This window comes from Ascidiella aspersa, chromosome 8, assembly GCF_963924565.1.
Source record: "Ascidiella aspersa chromosome 8, kaAscAspe10.2, whole genome shotgun sequence".
In the NCBI taxonomy this organism is placed as follows: Eukaryota; Metazoa; Chordata; class Ascidiacea; order Phlebobranchia; family Ascidiidae; genus Ascidiella; species Ascidiella aspersa.
The window spans coordinates 10,801,621-10,817,857 of NC_139454.1; the positions used below are offsets into that span (position 1 = coordinate 10,801,621).

Here is a 16,237-nt window from a genome sequence, read left to right on the forward strand (position 1 = left end):
TTTAATAAAGGAATACAGTGTATGGGCGGTGCAGGTTGAAGTTTAAATCCAACAGGCTAAAAAGGAGCGGCAGTGAATAAGCACCAGCTTTACGGCGTCGCGTGTGATCTTGCCGGCTGGGTGACCGGGTTGAGATCAAGTGTGTGTACGTGAGTCGGTGTGTGTGTGTGGCAGCGTCTACGTGCCAAACACTGAGCGCCCGAAAACCGCTTGTTTATGTTGTGTAGGCGAATTTACACCCGAAAGGAAAGGGCAGGGGACCGAAAAGGAAAAAAAGGAACCCAACCATCCTATTTAAGTAAGCTTCAGCTGCAAACACTTGAGTTATGATTTCGCCTTCATAATATCAGGGCCTATTGATAATATTGTATATTGTACGCTTTTATATATTCAAGTCAATTTAAGCTAACTCGGTGTTCGCTGTTATTTTCAATTTTAATTTAACTAATAAAATATTTTTTTGTTGTTATAAGAATAATTGCCAAACAAAAGCAATAGATCGCCTTGAATAGAGTTCTATGTTAGGAAACCACATTTTTTTGTTACGTAACATGTTGCAAAATTGATTTTAAAAAGGTGTAATCTGTAAACTAGTTTTATAAAGTTATAAAAAATAGGGCAGTTCTAAACCTACAAAGATTTTTTCACTACGTTAATGATTTAATTTGTAGTTTTTGCCACCGTTTGTCTTCTTGTACTCCAGTTTTCTAGAATCTAGACAGCCAGTATCTAGTAGGGGAATTTTCTAAACGTACTTTTTCCCTTCAATATTGTCAAAGTCAGCGAGTTCATTCAAGTTTTTGTTTTGGTCTTGACTGCTTTAAGGAACAAATCGAACATATCAGGAAGTTATATTCAATTGACTGGTTGAAGGCTAAGGTTGTAACCCAGCAGTCAAGTTTGCCGAAGAGCAAAATGGCATTGACGCAGTAATTTGGCGATAACACCGCCATTGCCAACTGTTTATGTGCAATTGAATTTATTTTTTCATTTTTGTTGCCAGTATACTTTAAGTTATAGGAAAGTTACGTCTAGTGTTTTGTTTTATATAAATATAATTTGTTGGCCCAGTGTTTTGTTTTATATGAATAACATGAAATTTGGTGGAAGTGGTGGTATATGGACACTTTTCTGCGCTGGTCTAGAATCCTACCACAGGCACAGCATTCAAACAATCAATAAATTTACGCACAATATTTAGGTTAGCCTGGGGGTTAGCGTTTGGGTCTGGGTGGATCAAGTATTATTATATTTATTATTTAATAATAATGGCTGAACGACTCTAACCCAAACGCTAGATCCCACCCTAACCCAAATAATATTGTGAATTGTGGTAGGATTCTAGACCAGCGCCGGGTTAGGGTTTGGTAAGGTCAAGTTTTGTTATTATATTATTCTCGGATATTTATTTGTTCCTTGCAACTTCAGTTTTTACAACTCGTTTCGTTACTGTGAAAAAGAAAATATAGGAATAGAATACTGTCATAACTTTATATACATATGTTATTAAAAAAAAGTTTAGAAGTGGCTATTGACTGGAACGGGTATTTATGCTTGTAGGAATAAGTGATTATTGATTGATTTGGGTTAGTGTTGGGGTTAACATTTGGGTTTGAGTAGTGAAAGTATTAGATTTAATTTTGAGTTTTGCTTAATTTTAATTGTTTTGGGGAAATCAACTTAAATTACTTTGTTACCTCTTCCAATAAGTTTTCTAATTGATTTGTTCATCTTTTACTATTTCTACAGTGAGAAGACAAACGTAATCTTTCTTTATAAAATGAATTTTTATTTTTCATTTCAGCGAAGCACCAAACATAAGCTAAGATTTTGTAAACAAACCTGTGTTTTTTAACCATGGACATGAGTATGGATTGTCAAAGTTGTCCAGAAGAACCAATGTTTGATTCACCCTCCCCGTCCCCCATTCAAAAAGGGTATGACCCTGCAACAATTGCAGCATATCCCTTCCCTATTGATCAGATTCCCAGGATGTCCATAAATGACCCGAAGCTGTATCAAATAATTGACTCCCAGGTATTTTTGAACATGTCCATATTGACGACTGCATACAGTTGTATTTAAGCAGATTAAATGTGTTTTTAAAGTTTTTTACTGATATTTATCAGTAAAACCAACTAGTTGGTCTAACTGTATACCAAAAATATTTTTTAATTTTGTTTAGTTTACATTTTTTAAACAAAAACAACAACTTTTTATAGTTATAATCATGTCACCTCAACTCTTTTTATTATAGTAATTTCACCTGTACAATGCCATTTTTTTAATGATCCTTTTTATAACTAGCTGTAAAAATTGACTAATAACAGTTTAAAGTTTTCTAATTTTACAGCTTTAAAAAGTATTTTAACCTAATGTCAACTTTTTATGTAATGTATTTATGCAGCAACCAGTTGTCATAACCGATTCCCAATTGGTGAAACCTGCCCTTAAATGGAACCTACAATATCTTGAAAGGCATCTTGGTGATGGCTTATTTTACGTTTACACATCACAAACAAATAAATTCAAGGTAACACTATATATATTGTATTAAAATATGTGTTAAATGCTAATCAATTAAATAACGTATTATTTACATTTCCTTGTTTAATTACAAGGTTTAAAATTGACAGTGGCCTTACATGTTTCAAGTGTATTTTGTAATCTCTTTTTCTGTTTTACAGTATTTTGATTCACGGAGAGCTAAAAGGTGTCAGTCATTTGTTGAGCCCACATTGCGACATGAAGTCGGCTTTTCACAGTTCATCAAGATGCTGAAGAAGTCTGGAAGAGGCTCATCAAAGGAAAAGTAAGTTTTCATTTGTAAATAGCAAAACATTGTTGGCTTCATTATGGTGTTGCTCGGCTATTATAGGTTGATTGTTTGTAGTTAGGATCTATAAACCTTGAGAATAAAACTGAGGGATTCTATTTTAGGACTGGTAATTGTTTCCTAGCTATTTATTTGATATTTTCAACTATAGAACCCTCTAAGTGCTTATATTTTTTTGTAAATTTTTGTGTAAACGATTGCTATTTAAGCTAAGAAAGATGGAAACTTTAGCTGCCAAAAGATGCGCACTTTTTTGCGTAATTTTTTTTTTTTAATTTGAAAAAATGTTTTTGAAAATTTTACCCACACACTCACACAGGCTTCAAACTCTTCCCGAGTTTGCCATGCAATACAATGCTTGTAGTTTGTGTATATATATACTTGCCTTCGCCTTGCAGGATTTATCTGCAACAGACGCTAAACGACACAGTTGGACCCAGCATCGTACAAGATTATCTGCGGTTCAACTGGCCGTGGGCCTCCCGCGTTCAGGCGCGCGAACATTGGGGCGACCTCAGTTCCAACCTGCTCCTGATTGGCCAGGAAGGTGTGGGCGTGGTCTTTTTTGCATTGCTATTGTTTTGCTGTCGTCGTCGTCGCACAGTATTGCGCGGGCGACTCCAATAGTTTTTGGAATGGTTTGTTTATTTCCGCACGACTTTTAGTGTTGTGGAAGCGAAGCTGCTTTTTCTCCCAAGCGGAGATGACGCTGATCGGTTTCCCGTATTGAGCCTCTTGTGCTTGATTTTCAAACCCTGACAACTTTGATAGTGTCCCCTGCTAAATATTTACCTCAAAGCCCGCTAGAGGCGATATATTAAAAGGGTAGTTATTCAATTAATGTTAGGGTTGAAGAAATCTGGCGAAATCCCTAATGTCGTCAAAGTTAGACGTAGTAAGAATATCGAAACCCATACAGAAGTATCATTTTAAACGTTTTGTTGTAATTGAATAAAGAGTTATTCAAAACGTTCAAAATTCTACCTGCTTCAGTTAGAGCTTTGATATTCTTACAACGTCTTACTACAACCTCCAACCATTGTGCTTTCATCGTCAAAGTTAGTTCGCGTAATTTTTTACCCGCGCTTGGCTGCCAGCCGTCGTTTATTTCACAAACAGCAATGTACTTTATTATAGCCTGTACTTTATTAAAATCCCAACAACTCAAATATCCACTTGTGTTCGCAGGAAACATCACGCCGGTGCATTACGACGAGCAGCAGAACTTCTTCGCCCAGGTCCACGGCTTTAAACGCTGCCTGCTTTTCAGCCCAGACCAGTTCGATAGCCTCTACCCCCATCCCGTGTCTCACCCCTGCGACCGACAGAGCCAGGTAAAATGACGTTCAAGTAGCCTTTTCACCGAGTTGTCCACGATTGTCGCTATTCAACTAAAACTCAAGTCAATTTTTAAGTCGCCCTTTGAATTCGGAATAATTTTTATACTCACGTTTCTCAACCTTTATCTTGTCGCTATTTGGCATCAAATTTAGTTTTCCATCTTACCGCAAAACACTCAATAGTTACCAATAGGTTTTAAATATAGAATATAAAATGATTAAGATTTAGAGCAGTGGTTCTCAACCTGTGGTACGGTACGCGAAGTCATTTTGGGTGGTACGCCGTACGCAGTATGTTTTTAAGTAAAATTACTAAAGGGCTAAGCATTTTTTTTATTGTAAACTATACATTCATCGTAATGATTGTATAGTTAAATTTTTATGCTTCTTTAACAATAGGAACTATTATCTTTCCGGAACATCTTTGCAAATTTCTTTTATGACATCATAGCAAAACAACAAAGAATTACAAAACTTGACTACCAGTATCTTGCAAGTTAAAAAAGAGAAACTTTTTGAGAGTAGTGGGCCGCATTTGTTTAGAAATTTCCGGGCTAACTAATTAGCTAATCCACCCCTGTTAATAATCCTATATACATTTTGAGCAAAGTTGACTTTTTCGACATTTTGTTGGTACGCAACAAGATCATAGAAGCTCGAGGTGGTACGCAGTGAAAAAAGGTTAAGAACCACTGATTTAGAGCATAATAAAAACACAGCGCAGTTTAAATCTATCAAAATGTCACTATTAGCCGCACTGTATTTTGTCCCTGGAATATTCTAAGCCTGCCAATTAAACCAATTTACCCCAGTTTAAAAAGTACCCGCATAAGAGTTTTTTGTCCAATGCTTGGAAATGAGCTTAAGAAGAAGCGTCTTCGTGAAATTGCTATTGGTAAGCTGTATTTTACTATTCGGCTTGATTTTGAGTCGAAAATGCGAAGTGTATATTTCGCCGATTGAAATTCTTCGGGGTGTTAGTGAAAGCGTTTCGATTGTATTTAATTTGTCAAAACGTTAAGGAACAACAATCCAAAGACAATTTTTCTAAAAAAATAACTAAAAAATATTCTTTGTAAACAAAATGAAAACGACATTATCTTGGAAAGAAAACATCTTAGTATTACTCAACTTTTTCTTATTATATCCCTTAAGATCCGCCAAACTTAAAGTTGCCTTGCCTTGAAACGCAGGTCGACTTTAACAATCCCGACTACGAACGCTTTCCTAAGTTTCGTGACGCGCACGCTTGCGAAGCGATCGTTGGTCCAGGCGACGTCCTCTACATTCCCATGTACTGGTAAGTACGACCCCACAATGTCGCGGCTTGCGTGTTGCTTTACCTTTGCAGCCAGGATTCAATATGTTGGAGTTTTTTTTCGAATCGCGCTTTTTTAAGATGCGAAGGGATCGCCAAGTCAAATATTTTGTAGTCTGTTTTTATATCACTAGCTTTATAAGGGTTTGTAATACAACCATTTAAAAATAACCAAGTTGAGTGGCTGCGTTGCGTGTCACAAATTCGTTAAACTTTCGAGCCATGTATTTAAGGATGCACATTTATATCTTTCTACTATATTTAAAAAAAATTAGAAAGAGGGAATAAATAATTTGACATAATATGCCACGAATCCTAACAAGGTAGGGTTTTTATAGCGATATGGCCATTTCATGCCTAATTAAAAGGGCCGGAACCCATGTTCTCAGATTTTTGTCATACTTAGTTTTTAATTAAAGATCCTAATGAAAAACTAAGATTTTGCAGCAGAAGACAGTAACAAAATGCTATTTCCATAATTATTCGGTTGCTGGTTTCAAAAATGATGCTTAAAACACTATGTGGTTATTTCTTCCGTATGAAAATTGCATTTGAGGTTTTTTGACTTCCAAAGACTTTTCCGAAGCTCTCTGCAGTTTATTTTTTAAATCTTTAGACTACATTGTATTTGGAATTTTTAAAGTGGTTCTTGGTATTTGAAGAAAATTTAAGAACATGGGTGGACAAATTTTGAAAAAAAACTTTAAATTGAAAATGGAATGCCCCAATCTTGCTAAATTCCAACATCTATACAATTCCAGGTGGCATCAGATCGAGTCCCTCGCCAGCTGCGACCCGTTCGGCGACCAGCGTGACGACGTCAGCGCATCGTCGAAGACGTCACCCGCTTTCTCGAGCGATGACGACATACCCCCGATCACAGTGTCGGTCAACTTCTGGTACCGAACGTCCCCCGTCCCACCCAAGCTGGTGCACCCCATCTCGCCACAGCAAAGGGTGTCGGTAATGCGAAACATCGAGAAGATGCTGGGGGCCGTTCTTGGCAGTTCACAAGAGGTGAGATCAGTAATATGTCTGTAACGTGTTTTATTTGTCGGAACAATGGGCCCTGATCGTCAATCATTAGAGTTATCCGGCCATTTATGAAAAAGTTCGCTGACTCCTGCTTTAATGCATGGATCAAAAATTACGCGGCAACTGCTCTTTTTTTTCCTTTTTTTTTGTCAACTTCTCTTTCTCTTTTTTTGGCCACCTCCCTTTTTTATTGGCATATTTTGCTTGTTCCGTGGACCAATTGGGGTTACATATTTTTGTACCTCTTTAGTTTAGAAGGCAGTTTTGCCATTTATACTCGTTTCTTTTTAGCTGAATATTGATAATTATAAAAGTATTTTATTGACATTTTTCAGGTCTTATGTAACATTATATTATTGGTGCTGGCTTTAAATGATTTGAACAACTCCAGGCGCTGTGACTAGTAGTTGCCACATTTTTCTACGCACACAGTATTTTTCCTACTTGAGAACCACACATGCCGATAAACCCCAAAATGCGTAAGTTTATCGCACACTGGTAATTTGTCTCAGGGTCACCTTAAATGCTTCCTATCGAATTGCACAAAACAAAATCGGACCGACATATGTTTGCGGTTTCCCCGAACAGAGGCAAAACCAACGGGTAAGCGTACGGATTCCCGTTTTTTCGCAAGCCACTCAACCCCGTGACAACGATGTCTTGAAGCCGGGTTTGTAAAAGGAATGACTCCCTTCTCATCAATCGATCGTTACTGTTTCCTTGTACTGAATGCTATATTGGGCCTAAGTGAGCCGTCCGTTCATTAGTCTTCATGGATCGCCTATTGTGTAGGGCTCGATGGTGTTTCGGCGTGGAGAAATTGTTGATCTTGGTAAACTTTAAAATGTTTTTGCAACATTGGTGTGAATGCTAGTTTATGAAGTGAGTGTCATCGGTAATATACATTCATCCAATTTGTGTAGTGCAAAACTCGAAACCCATCACCAATTAGCTATCGTTTAAATAGCATGCAGCCATAAACGAAGTTCCCTTTTATCGTAGCGCAAACCAGAAAAAAAAATGCTGTCACGATCCAGAAAAGTTTGTCCATTGTCACACACACAGTAACACCGTGTACGGTTATGATATTTTGTAATGCAATGCTAAGTTTAAAAGGACAGCATCACTTCTTTGCTTCTGTGCACTTTTAATTAATTGTGCACCCAGTGCATCGTAAAGCGACCTACAAACGGCTCTTGGTAAAAGTTGCCCAACGCGCTAAAATTTGAATACACGAAGGCTTACCCGATGTGTTAATCCAATGTAATCCGCTTCGACGTCTAAAGCGCCAAGGCCATGTTCTCATGTCGCACATCAAAGTACAAAGTCCAGGATGGTTGGACCACACCACACTTGAGGCCGCAAATGCGCAGCGGGCACGCACCTGTCACGTTGCTCCAGCTACTTTACTGACTCAAAGGCGATGTCGTGAAATCATTCGTGTTCGACTTTGTCGTTCGGCCACTTTCGTGTCGTTTAATCCAGTGATTCCCAAACTGTGTGTCGCAAAAACTCTTAAACTGTGCAATAGATTGTCAAGTGTGAAACTTTTTGTAAGGTCAGAAAAAAAAAATTTCTATTACCAATAGGCACGCAAGCATTTTAAACCTAAATACGCACTATTCATTACGAATTAATAATTTTGACACATTAACATTTAGTTTGTCGTGTGTAAAGGGCGCTTGTAAAATAACTCCATTGTTGTTCTGTTAAAAGTGTGCCGCGAAATAGTCAAGATATTTTTAGTGTCCGTACAACAACGTCCGTCTGTAAACTGGAATCATTTTTATCCGGTAGTGCGTTTCGCCCTCATAATCCAACTGTTCTTTTCTAGTAGCTGTACATTGAACCAACACTAAACAGCTAGGGGCTGTAGATGACTATTTAAAGCTTAAAAATTGTTGAAAAAAAAGTGCTACAATTTCATCAATCTGTACCAGAGTTTAAAATAAACGACAATGGACTTAATCAGCGTTAAAATTCGATAGGTCAGCAAACAAATAATTGGGAAGAGGCTATAGGAGTATAGGGCTTATAAAATGCACATTTCTTGTCAAAACTTGGACGTGTGTGACAGAATCATGGATGCAATATACCCTTTTAACCCTAGATTAATTAAATTCATAAAAGCCTCGATCAAATCTAAGACGTGGCTGCATGCGTCGTTTCAACATGTTTTTGTATTTGACAACCACCCTCTTCAGACTAAAACGCTGACTGAGTAATGGGTCAGGTCAGAATTGACTCACAAGTTTTACCTTATTGCCAATATGCGCGTTGTATCGAGCGCAAAGCAGACGTACCGAGTAGTGGTTACAGAGTGTGTTGTTGCACACGGGGAATTCGCCGCGGAAAAAAACAATCGCTGGAATCACTCGTAGTATAGTGCCTCGCGACGCAGCAACGAATCCATTTTGCGTTCACCGCCCGTCACGTAGTCTTTGTGACGTCACACTTGCTTACGTGCCAAGCGCTGTGGCTGAAATGGTTTCTTCATGGACTTATTTTGCTCGCTCGTAGAGGGATACATGCTTCGGAGACTTTCGTGATACAAGCGCCTTACTTTTATTGCGTTGCATTGAGTATCTGTGTGGTATTCTTCTGTCTGTGCCGCTATAGGCTTATAAACCAAACTCTCAGGAAACGTTTTCCTTAGCCGCTTTTTACGTAGTGATGTATCACTTAATGGTTTAAAACAATTTATTTTTCTATTTATATATTCATTTTAAACTAAAGTGTACCAGGGTTCCAATCCTGTTTCCCTTAAACTCAAAAAGATTTTAATGACTATCCATATATTTCGCTACCATTTGATCGGATTTTCTTATCTCGTTTTTTATGAAAAAGAGATTAAAAGAGAATTACAATTTCGCCAACTATAGTAGTTTACTGAAACCTGAAACGGGTGCCAATCACCGGTCGATACTAATTTGTATTTTCCTAGCGGTTAGCACTCAACTTTAGCGCAAACTGAGTTTTCCGGTTTGAGACAAAAGCAAACAACACCTTTTTTAGTTCTCAAGCTGATGTTTGCTTTTCAGTAATATTGTGCTGTTAAAATACTTTTGTGGGGTATTTTTACGATTGCAAATTTGTCCAGCTGCGCTGTGGTTGATATCGATAATGAAATGGATTTTCTAAAATTCTCAGCGAAGCTTGTTTCACTCTGGATTTCATTTCTAATCACTAAAGCTTCTAAAATTGCCTTTCGTCTGCTGACATTATAAGCAAAATTATACCATTCTCGTAGTTGAAATATTTAGTTTGGTTAGCTTTTTTCAATTGATATATTGTAGGGGTGCACAGTATAGTGCAAGGATAACGGTACACTACAAATATGAAACTATTACTCTGGTAAAAAGTGAAATTCAATTGCGGTTTGTATGTTTTTTTTTAGAATCCTGACAGATAAGCTGAAGTAAATAAATCAATAAAACTACGATCGATTCTGATAATGTTGTTTTTCAGGTTTTCGCCAGCTATATAGATGTTAACGGTGGTGCGTTAATTTAAACTATCGAGAAACATTTGTTTTTAAGTCCTGGTGTTCCAAGCCGGTTTATAGATTGTGTTTTTTGCCCTCCGATGCCGCCATTTTGTTTTGAGGGATTACCTGCTCGTATTTTGGCATGGGCGAATTCGGCGCGCCGAGATTTTTTATATCCGGACTATATAAACACTCTTATTAGCGCCACAACTTTCGCATATATTGTCCTTTAAATAATCTCGCCGCGCCAAGTTCGCACATGTCGTATTTTGCTGGGTTGTGTTTTATTGCCTCTCGTCGACCAACTTAAGGCTAAGGTTTCGGCGTGATCTTTATACGTCGGCTTTCCGCTTCTTATCCCACAGATTCTCTTGTTACCTAGGGACGCTGAACGTGAGCATTTAACCCGTAGCGTATAAGTCAACGGCCAACGGTCGAAGTTCTCCAATGGGCCATTCACTGGTTTCTGGTTTCTGTAGTACACGGGCCGGCCACGCGTTCGCGAAAGAGACTTGCCTACGTGACTCACGGCCACTTGGTTCTTTGTTCACTTGCGGTGTCTGAACGGAGCGTGTGTTTTCGTTTCGCGCTGTTGCAATATTTGCTGAATCTGCCGCATCCCCTGCGAGCCAATTAATCGTTGCTCGACTGATGCCAACAAATGACCAAAAGTGCAGAAGTGCAGAAATTTATAATTGTTTTAATTTTATTCACTGGAATAGCTATATATAGAGAGTGGTCAAAAAGCAGCTTCAGAAGGGCACGATCATATATGTTGAACACGTATGTGTATATATCTTTCATTGTATAGCGAGGGGTTTTTGTTTCCTGTGGAATGTCGTCGAAAGGTCCTTGTCTAAACTACAGGTAGACGCGATTGTTAACTTCCTACAAGTCGCAAAATTCCGGCATATATTTGTTAACACGCTTGTAATGTTGGCTAACTTGGCGTCACTGAGACCTTTTCCAAAACGAAAATAACCGACGTTAAGCATGCGTTATCCATATGAAACCCAAGGTATTATTCCGCACTTCGTCCAAAGAGATTTTTTTTGACGCTTGAAAAGGAAATCACCAGCACCGCCATAAAATTCTGACCAAGGAATGGGTCGGCGTTGGACTTCCTTAATTTTTCACGATATGCGCGTTAAAATTGCGTAATTTATATCATCTTAAGTAACAAAACAATACGACCGTCCACACTCGCCTTTTTTTCTTTTTTTTTTAATAATGTGTGTATTTCAAATCCCCTTTGGACTAAGCACTTTAAGCTCTATGACATTTTCTGTTTCTGATGCAGTCCCTGTCAAAATTAGTGCCCAACCCTGGTCAATAGATTTTCGATTTGATTTAGTCGGGATGTCATAACACATGTTTTACATATAATTTTATAAGAAATACGTAGGTTTATATTTTCACACGTTGGCGATTTCAATTCACAGTGCTTTCTATATTGGTTCGTCTCTGCAATCTAAAGCTGCACTTGTCAATTTGGCAGTGCGTCGTGGACGTCGCTGTTCTTAGCGCGCGTAGTATGATTTCATAGTGACGCGCACGCGGAAGTTTAGGTTTACACTTTGCCGCTAACACCGGCTTCGTCTCCTCGCTCAGTCACGTACGCAAGGCCAACCCGCACGTTCGCAACTTACATAATCGAACCGCTTATTTAAATAAGCATCTTGTGCCGTTAAAAAAATTTGGGGCGTATATTTACGATTGCGAATTTGTCAAGCTGCACTATGGTTGATCGATGATGAATTAGATCGTTTTTTTTAAAACTTTTTAAAGGAGCTTGCTTTACATTGGGTTTTTATTTATTATCACTTTTGCTTTAAAATTGCTTTTCGTTTGTTGACATTTTAATCAACAACAGATCATTGTAAAATAACCCGGACCTAAACTCGCGCAAATTATGTCTCGGCATCCGAAAGAAGAAGTTACACGGTTCCAATGCAAAAAACAATTTGTACTTTTAGGTTTTGGAGTCGGCTCACTGACTGGTTGGCAGTCCGGACAAGACTGACTAATAGCGCGACAAATAATCAATTAGATCATTATTTTGGCACGGGGGGGGGGGGGGGAGGGGCCCATTAACTTATTTTTGAAGCTGGCGATTGTCCAATATCCATGCAGTGTCCACACAGTGATGGTGTTTATTACTACCGTGCTGCGTGTTTAACTTAAAAAGCATCAATCTTTTGCGAATATAGTTAATCAAGGGATGGATATTGCTTCTAAACGGTGAAAATAATTCCAAAACAAACTGTTTTTTTTATTGTTTTTTTTTATTTCAATATTTATAAAATTACCGCGTATTTTGGTGTTTTCTGTGGTGGTATTGCGCACAAATAGCCTCAATCTCCTTCGCAAACGTAAATATGTCGGTTTAAACAGACACTTCACAAAGAGGTTAGATGGGTGCGCGCATGTTTGACGCCATCAAGTGTCCATTTCTGTCCGTAATCCGAAAGCGCGATCTGCCTACGTGACCCGCTCGTTGCTGCCACTTGACGGCAAACCGCCGTTTAATCAGCACTCTGCTACACCCGACACACTGCCGATTTAAGGCAAACAACAAGGATCTAATCGTTTGCGGCATTTGCGTGGAACGTGCATTGTGCGCAATATCGAATTGGGCAAAACTTGTTTACGTTGGAATTGCTGAATACGGTGTTTGTTATTTATTACAATATTATACTCGGAAGTCGGAACTTGCCTCGTGAAATGTGGTTTTACTTGTTTTTTTTACATATGTTTGTGCATCGGATAAAAACATTGACATCCTAACTTACTACAACGCACGAAAAATGGAAAAACCTGCGTTTTAATGCCAAAAGAGGGCGTTTTCCACATCCATTGCCTACGTGACCGTTGAATAGCAAACCCGGCTGCTTTACCGCGCACTGTCTCTTGATTGACGTTTTCAACACAATGTCGCCACATGTCACAGCATGGGACACTATTGTGACGTGCTCAATCGGGTCACTTGCAAAATAGCCAGGTCCAGGGGCAGTGACCCGGTCAGCGAATGCGTCCGTGGTTTCCGACTTTTTGCGATCCAGGACAAGGTTTCGAATTGCAATGCAAAATTTAGGATGGCCGCTGTTTTAAAAATTTAATGTTGATTGCTTTTTAATTGTGCGAAGGTTGCCAAACCATTACCATAAAAGGGAAAGAACATAAAAATTAGAATGTATTTTACAAAAAATTCTTGCAAAAAATAATAAAATATATCACAATCATGTTGTCCTTTATATCAGGTTGGCTGTTTGCTGCAAACGATTCTCGATGGGCGGTACGACAGCGCCTCCAACACAACTTCCAACACCAGCAGCAGCCATGCGTCACAAACAAACTCTATGACGTCATAGAGCGCGTGTCTCGCGTCTACCCTTTCGCTCGCTCAGGGAATCCCACACCTCTGTTTGAAGGCGCCAAGTGCAAACCGCGACGACGGTGAACGTTCTCGAAATGATATTATGCAAGGCCGCGCGCCACCGGCGAACCGTCACCAAACAAGCCTAGCTCGTAGTATGACGTACGCGTCGACGTCACCACCGGCTCTGCTGTCTTTGTTTTTTGTACTTACGCGAATAAACGCCGTGCCTTGTTTGTATACCAGGTCGGTGATAAAGTGCCGGGCATTCTTGTTGTGGTAAGTTTGAATGTTGTGTGCTCAAAGCTGCTCAACTGTGATTACCAAATAAGCGAACCGATTGCTGTATTTTGCGACCGCCCTGTCCTGCAGTATTTTTGTTACCAAAAGACGAACCGTGGACAGTGTCGTGAGATATCGTACCTTGTTTGTCAGTTTGTCTTGTCGATAATATGCATCGCTGAACCTTATCGGTTGGTCGTGCTCTCGCTACGAATGTATTTTATTTGTTTAATCGCTTTTTCAGGTTGCAAGGGTCAAGGTTTGCAGCCATAGCATGCCGCAGTTCAACTTTTAGCCCCGCAGCTTGAGTTTTGCATGTTTTTTCGTTATTTACTGTGCTTCGTTGTGTGTTGCTGTGTTTCGTTAGCTGTTGTTCTTTCCACAATTTTTCGCCTTCAATAACCACAGATTTCTGTTCTTTCTTTTCGACAAACAGTCCGCTTCGTTAACCGAACAATGAGTTTAATAACATATATGGCCAAAAACGGGGTTTGGGTTGTTGTTAGAAGTGCATTAGGATTTTCGCAAATTTCGAGGTAAACTAAAAACTGGAGAATATTTTTAATTTGTTCCACGGATTTATTTACCTACACCTCGAAATAACCACTTCGCATTGAGTGCAATCTTTTGATTTTTTACCGCTTTTTTCTTCGCCCCGTAGCAATCTCCATGTATTTATTGTAATTTACCGTTATCCCAGTGCTACGACAATAAAATGCATTTTCTACATTTGGCTGTGATATGTTAACTGTGGTAACCTTGAATCTTATTTAACTCATAATTATGTAACCTTGAGTTACATTTTGACTCATTAAATATTGAATTTATTAGTCACTTGAAATTTCATTAGGAAGCTATATAGTTCTAACTGAAAAGCAAAAAAGCCTTTCTTCTGAACTTGGCAAAACCCAGTTCAAATTGACGCTGTTGTCGAACTCGACCAATTAAAGACCTAAATCTTTTTGTGCAAGTAACATCACAAGCCGAAGCAAACCAAGCACGAAACTACTTTTTCAGTTACACACTTCTATGATCGATGAAGGCAATTAAGCAGTTCTAATTTTCACCAGTTTGCACTAGTAGTCGAATAATTGGCTTCTTTTGAGCAGTTTGAGTAAGTTTAATTGCAACACTACATTTTTGTAAACAATATGTTTACTCTTATTGCTTAGCACTTCCGAAATTGCGACAATTTAGCACGGGGAAGATATTTTTAGGGGTGTAACACCAGTGTTGTAATGACTTAAGTCATTAACTTGACTTAAGTCACTGTTTTCAAATGACTTGACTTGACTTAAGTCCTTTGACCAAAATGACTTGACTTGACTTAAGTCTTTTGGTCAAATGACTTGACTTGAACTTAAGTATTTTGGAAGAGTAAATTAAGTGTTTTTCTTTCAAATTTATCTCAAGTTTTGCATATTAAACACTTTAATTGCTGTGTATTGCGTATGTGTTTTTTTAGTTAAATTGTTGCTTATAATCGGATGAGTTTACCAATTTTAATAGTTTAATAATTTACTTTTATGTCAATGACATGACTTAAAATTGACTTGCTCTCATAATGACTTGACTGGGACTTGACTTGGGCAACCGATGACTTGGACTGGGACTTGAATTGTTATTTTTGCAAAAGACTCGACTTGGACTTAAGTTATTTTTCAAATGACTTGACTTGGACTTAAGTCATTTCAAAATGACTTGTTTACAACACTGTGTAACACTTACTCGTACATTGTGTGGTCTTTAAATTAAAAAACTGAGCAACTACTACATACGTTTCAATTTGCCGTACATTTAGCGCTTCAGGCCGAGAGTTCCAGCTTTATTAAATTGCAAAATATTTTTTTAACAAGGCACACACGTTGGTTGGGATATAAATCCGTTTTCAGCATTTAAAGTTCATACGAGAATTATTTTGATCCTGTGTATCAATGCAGATGACTTCACCTACAGTGCACGGGAAATTAATAATTCATATTTGGTTCGAAGACGCTATAGTTTAGATAAAACTACCCTATGTAAATTCGACGTATACAGCACAATTTTGATGCAGTTACGATATAATTGTTGTTCAAATATGAAATCTCGTTATAACGCACACAAACGCTTTAAACCAAGCTATTTATGGCAGCTTGTGCTGGTTATATGGTTCGCGTTTGTCTTTTGCTAGCAAACGAGACCCTTATGTCATTCGAGAAAACACTATCTTTCGTCAATACCATTGGGACACATGCACATCTTCTTTAAAAGCCCAAGCGGATAATGCTTTACCACAAATTCAATGAACCATAGTGAAGGCAAAATACACACGTGAAAAATAAACAGAATCGCTTGGCCTCGCTCCTTTCCTTTTTTTAATACACAAAAATAGTCAATATTTATATTTTAGTCAAAAAATGTCACCTCTTTTGAGTTTTATTGATTTGCTTCAGGTTTTATAAGAATCAAAACGACATTTTTATAAGGGAAGATGCAATAATAACGTTACTTTTAGAGCAATTTTCGACAAACTTTGATCTAAGAAGTGTTGATTTAAGTGCATCTAAGACACTGTTATTTT

The 16,237-nt window shown here is 38.3% G+C and overlaps 1 protein-coding gene across 1 annotated transcript; it reads left to right on the plus strand.

Moving 5' to 3' along the window:
* Positions 1 to 1,804: 1,804 nt before the first annotated feature.
* LOC146136064 (hypoxia-inducible factor 1-alpha inhibitor-like) lies at positions 1,805 to 14,403 on the plus strand. Its single transcript, XM_083395033.1, has 8 exons — positions 1,805 to 2,037; positions 2,408 to 2,533; positions 2,688 to 2,812; positions 3,235 to 3,383; positions 4,025 to 4,170; positions 5,370 to 5,476; positions 6,256 to 6,511; positions 13,277 to 14,403. Exons 1-8 carry the CDS (start codon positions 1,858 to 1,860, stop codon positions 13,385 to 13,387), a joined length of 1,200 nt encoding a protein of 399 aa, XP_083251159.1. The 5' UTR covers positions 1,805 to 1,857; the 3' UTR covers positions 13,388 to 14,403.
* The last annotated feature ends 1,834 nt before the right edge of the window (positions 14,404 to 16,237 follow it).

Coding starts and splice junctions, on each gene's coding strand:
- LOC146136064 (XM_083395033.1), top strand. CDS start 1,858: ATGGACATGAGTATGGATTGTCAAAGTTGTCCAGAAGAACCAATGTTT. Junction 4,171..5,369: donor CCTGCGACCGACAGAGCCAG/GTAAAATGACGT, acceptor CTTGAAACGCAG/GTCGACTTTAACAATCCCGA. Junction 5,477..6,255: donor CTCTACATTCCCATGTACTG/GTAAGTACGACC, acceptor ATACAATTCCAG/GTGGCATCAGATCGAGTCCC.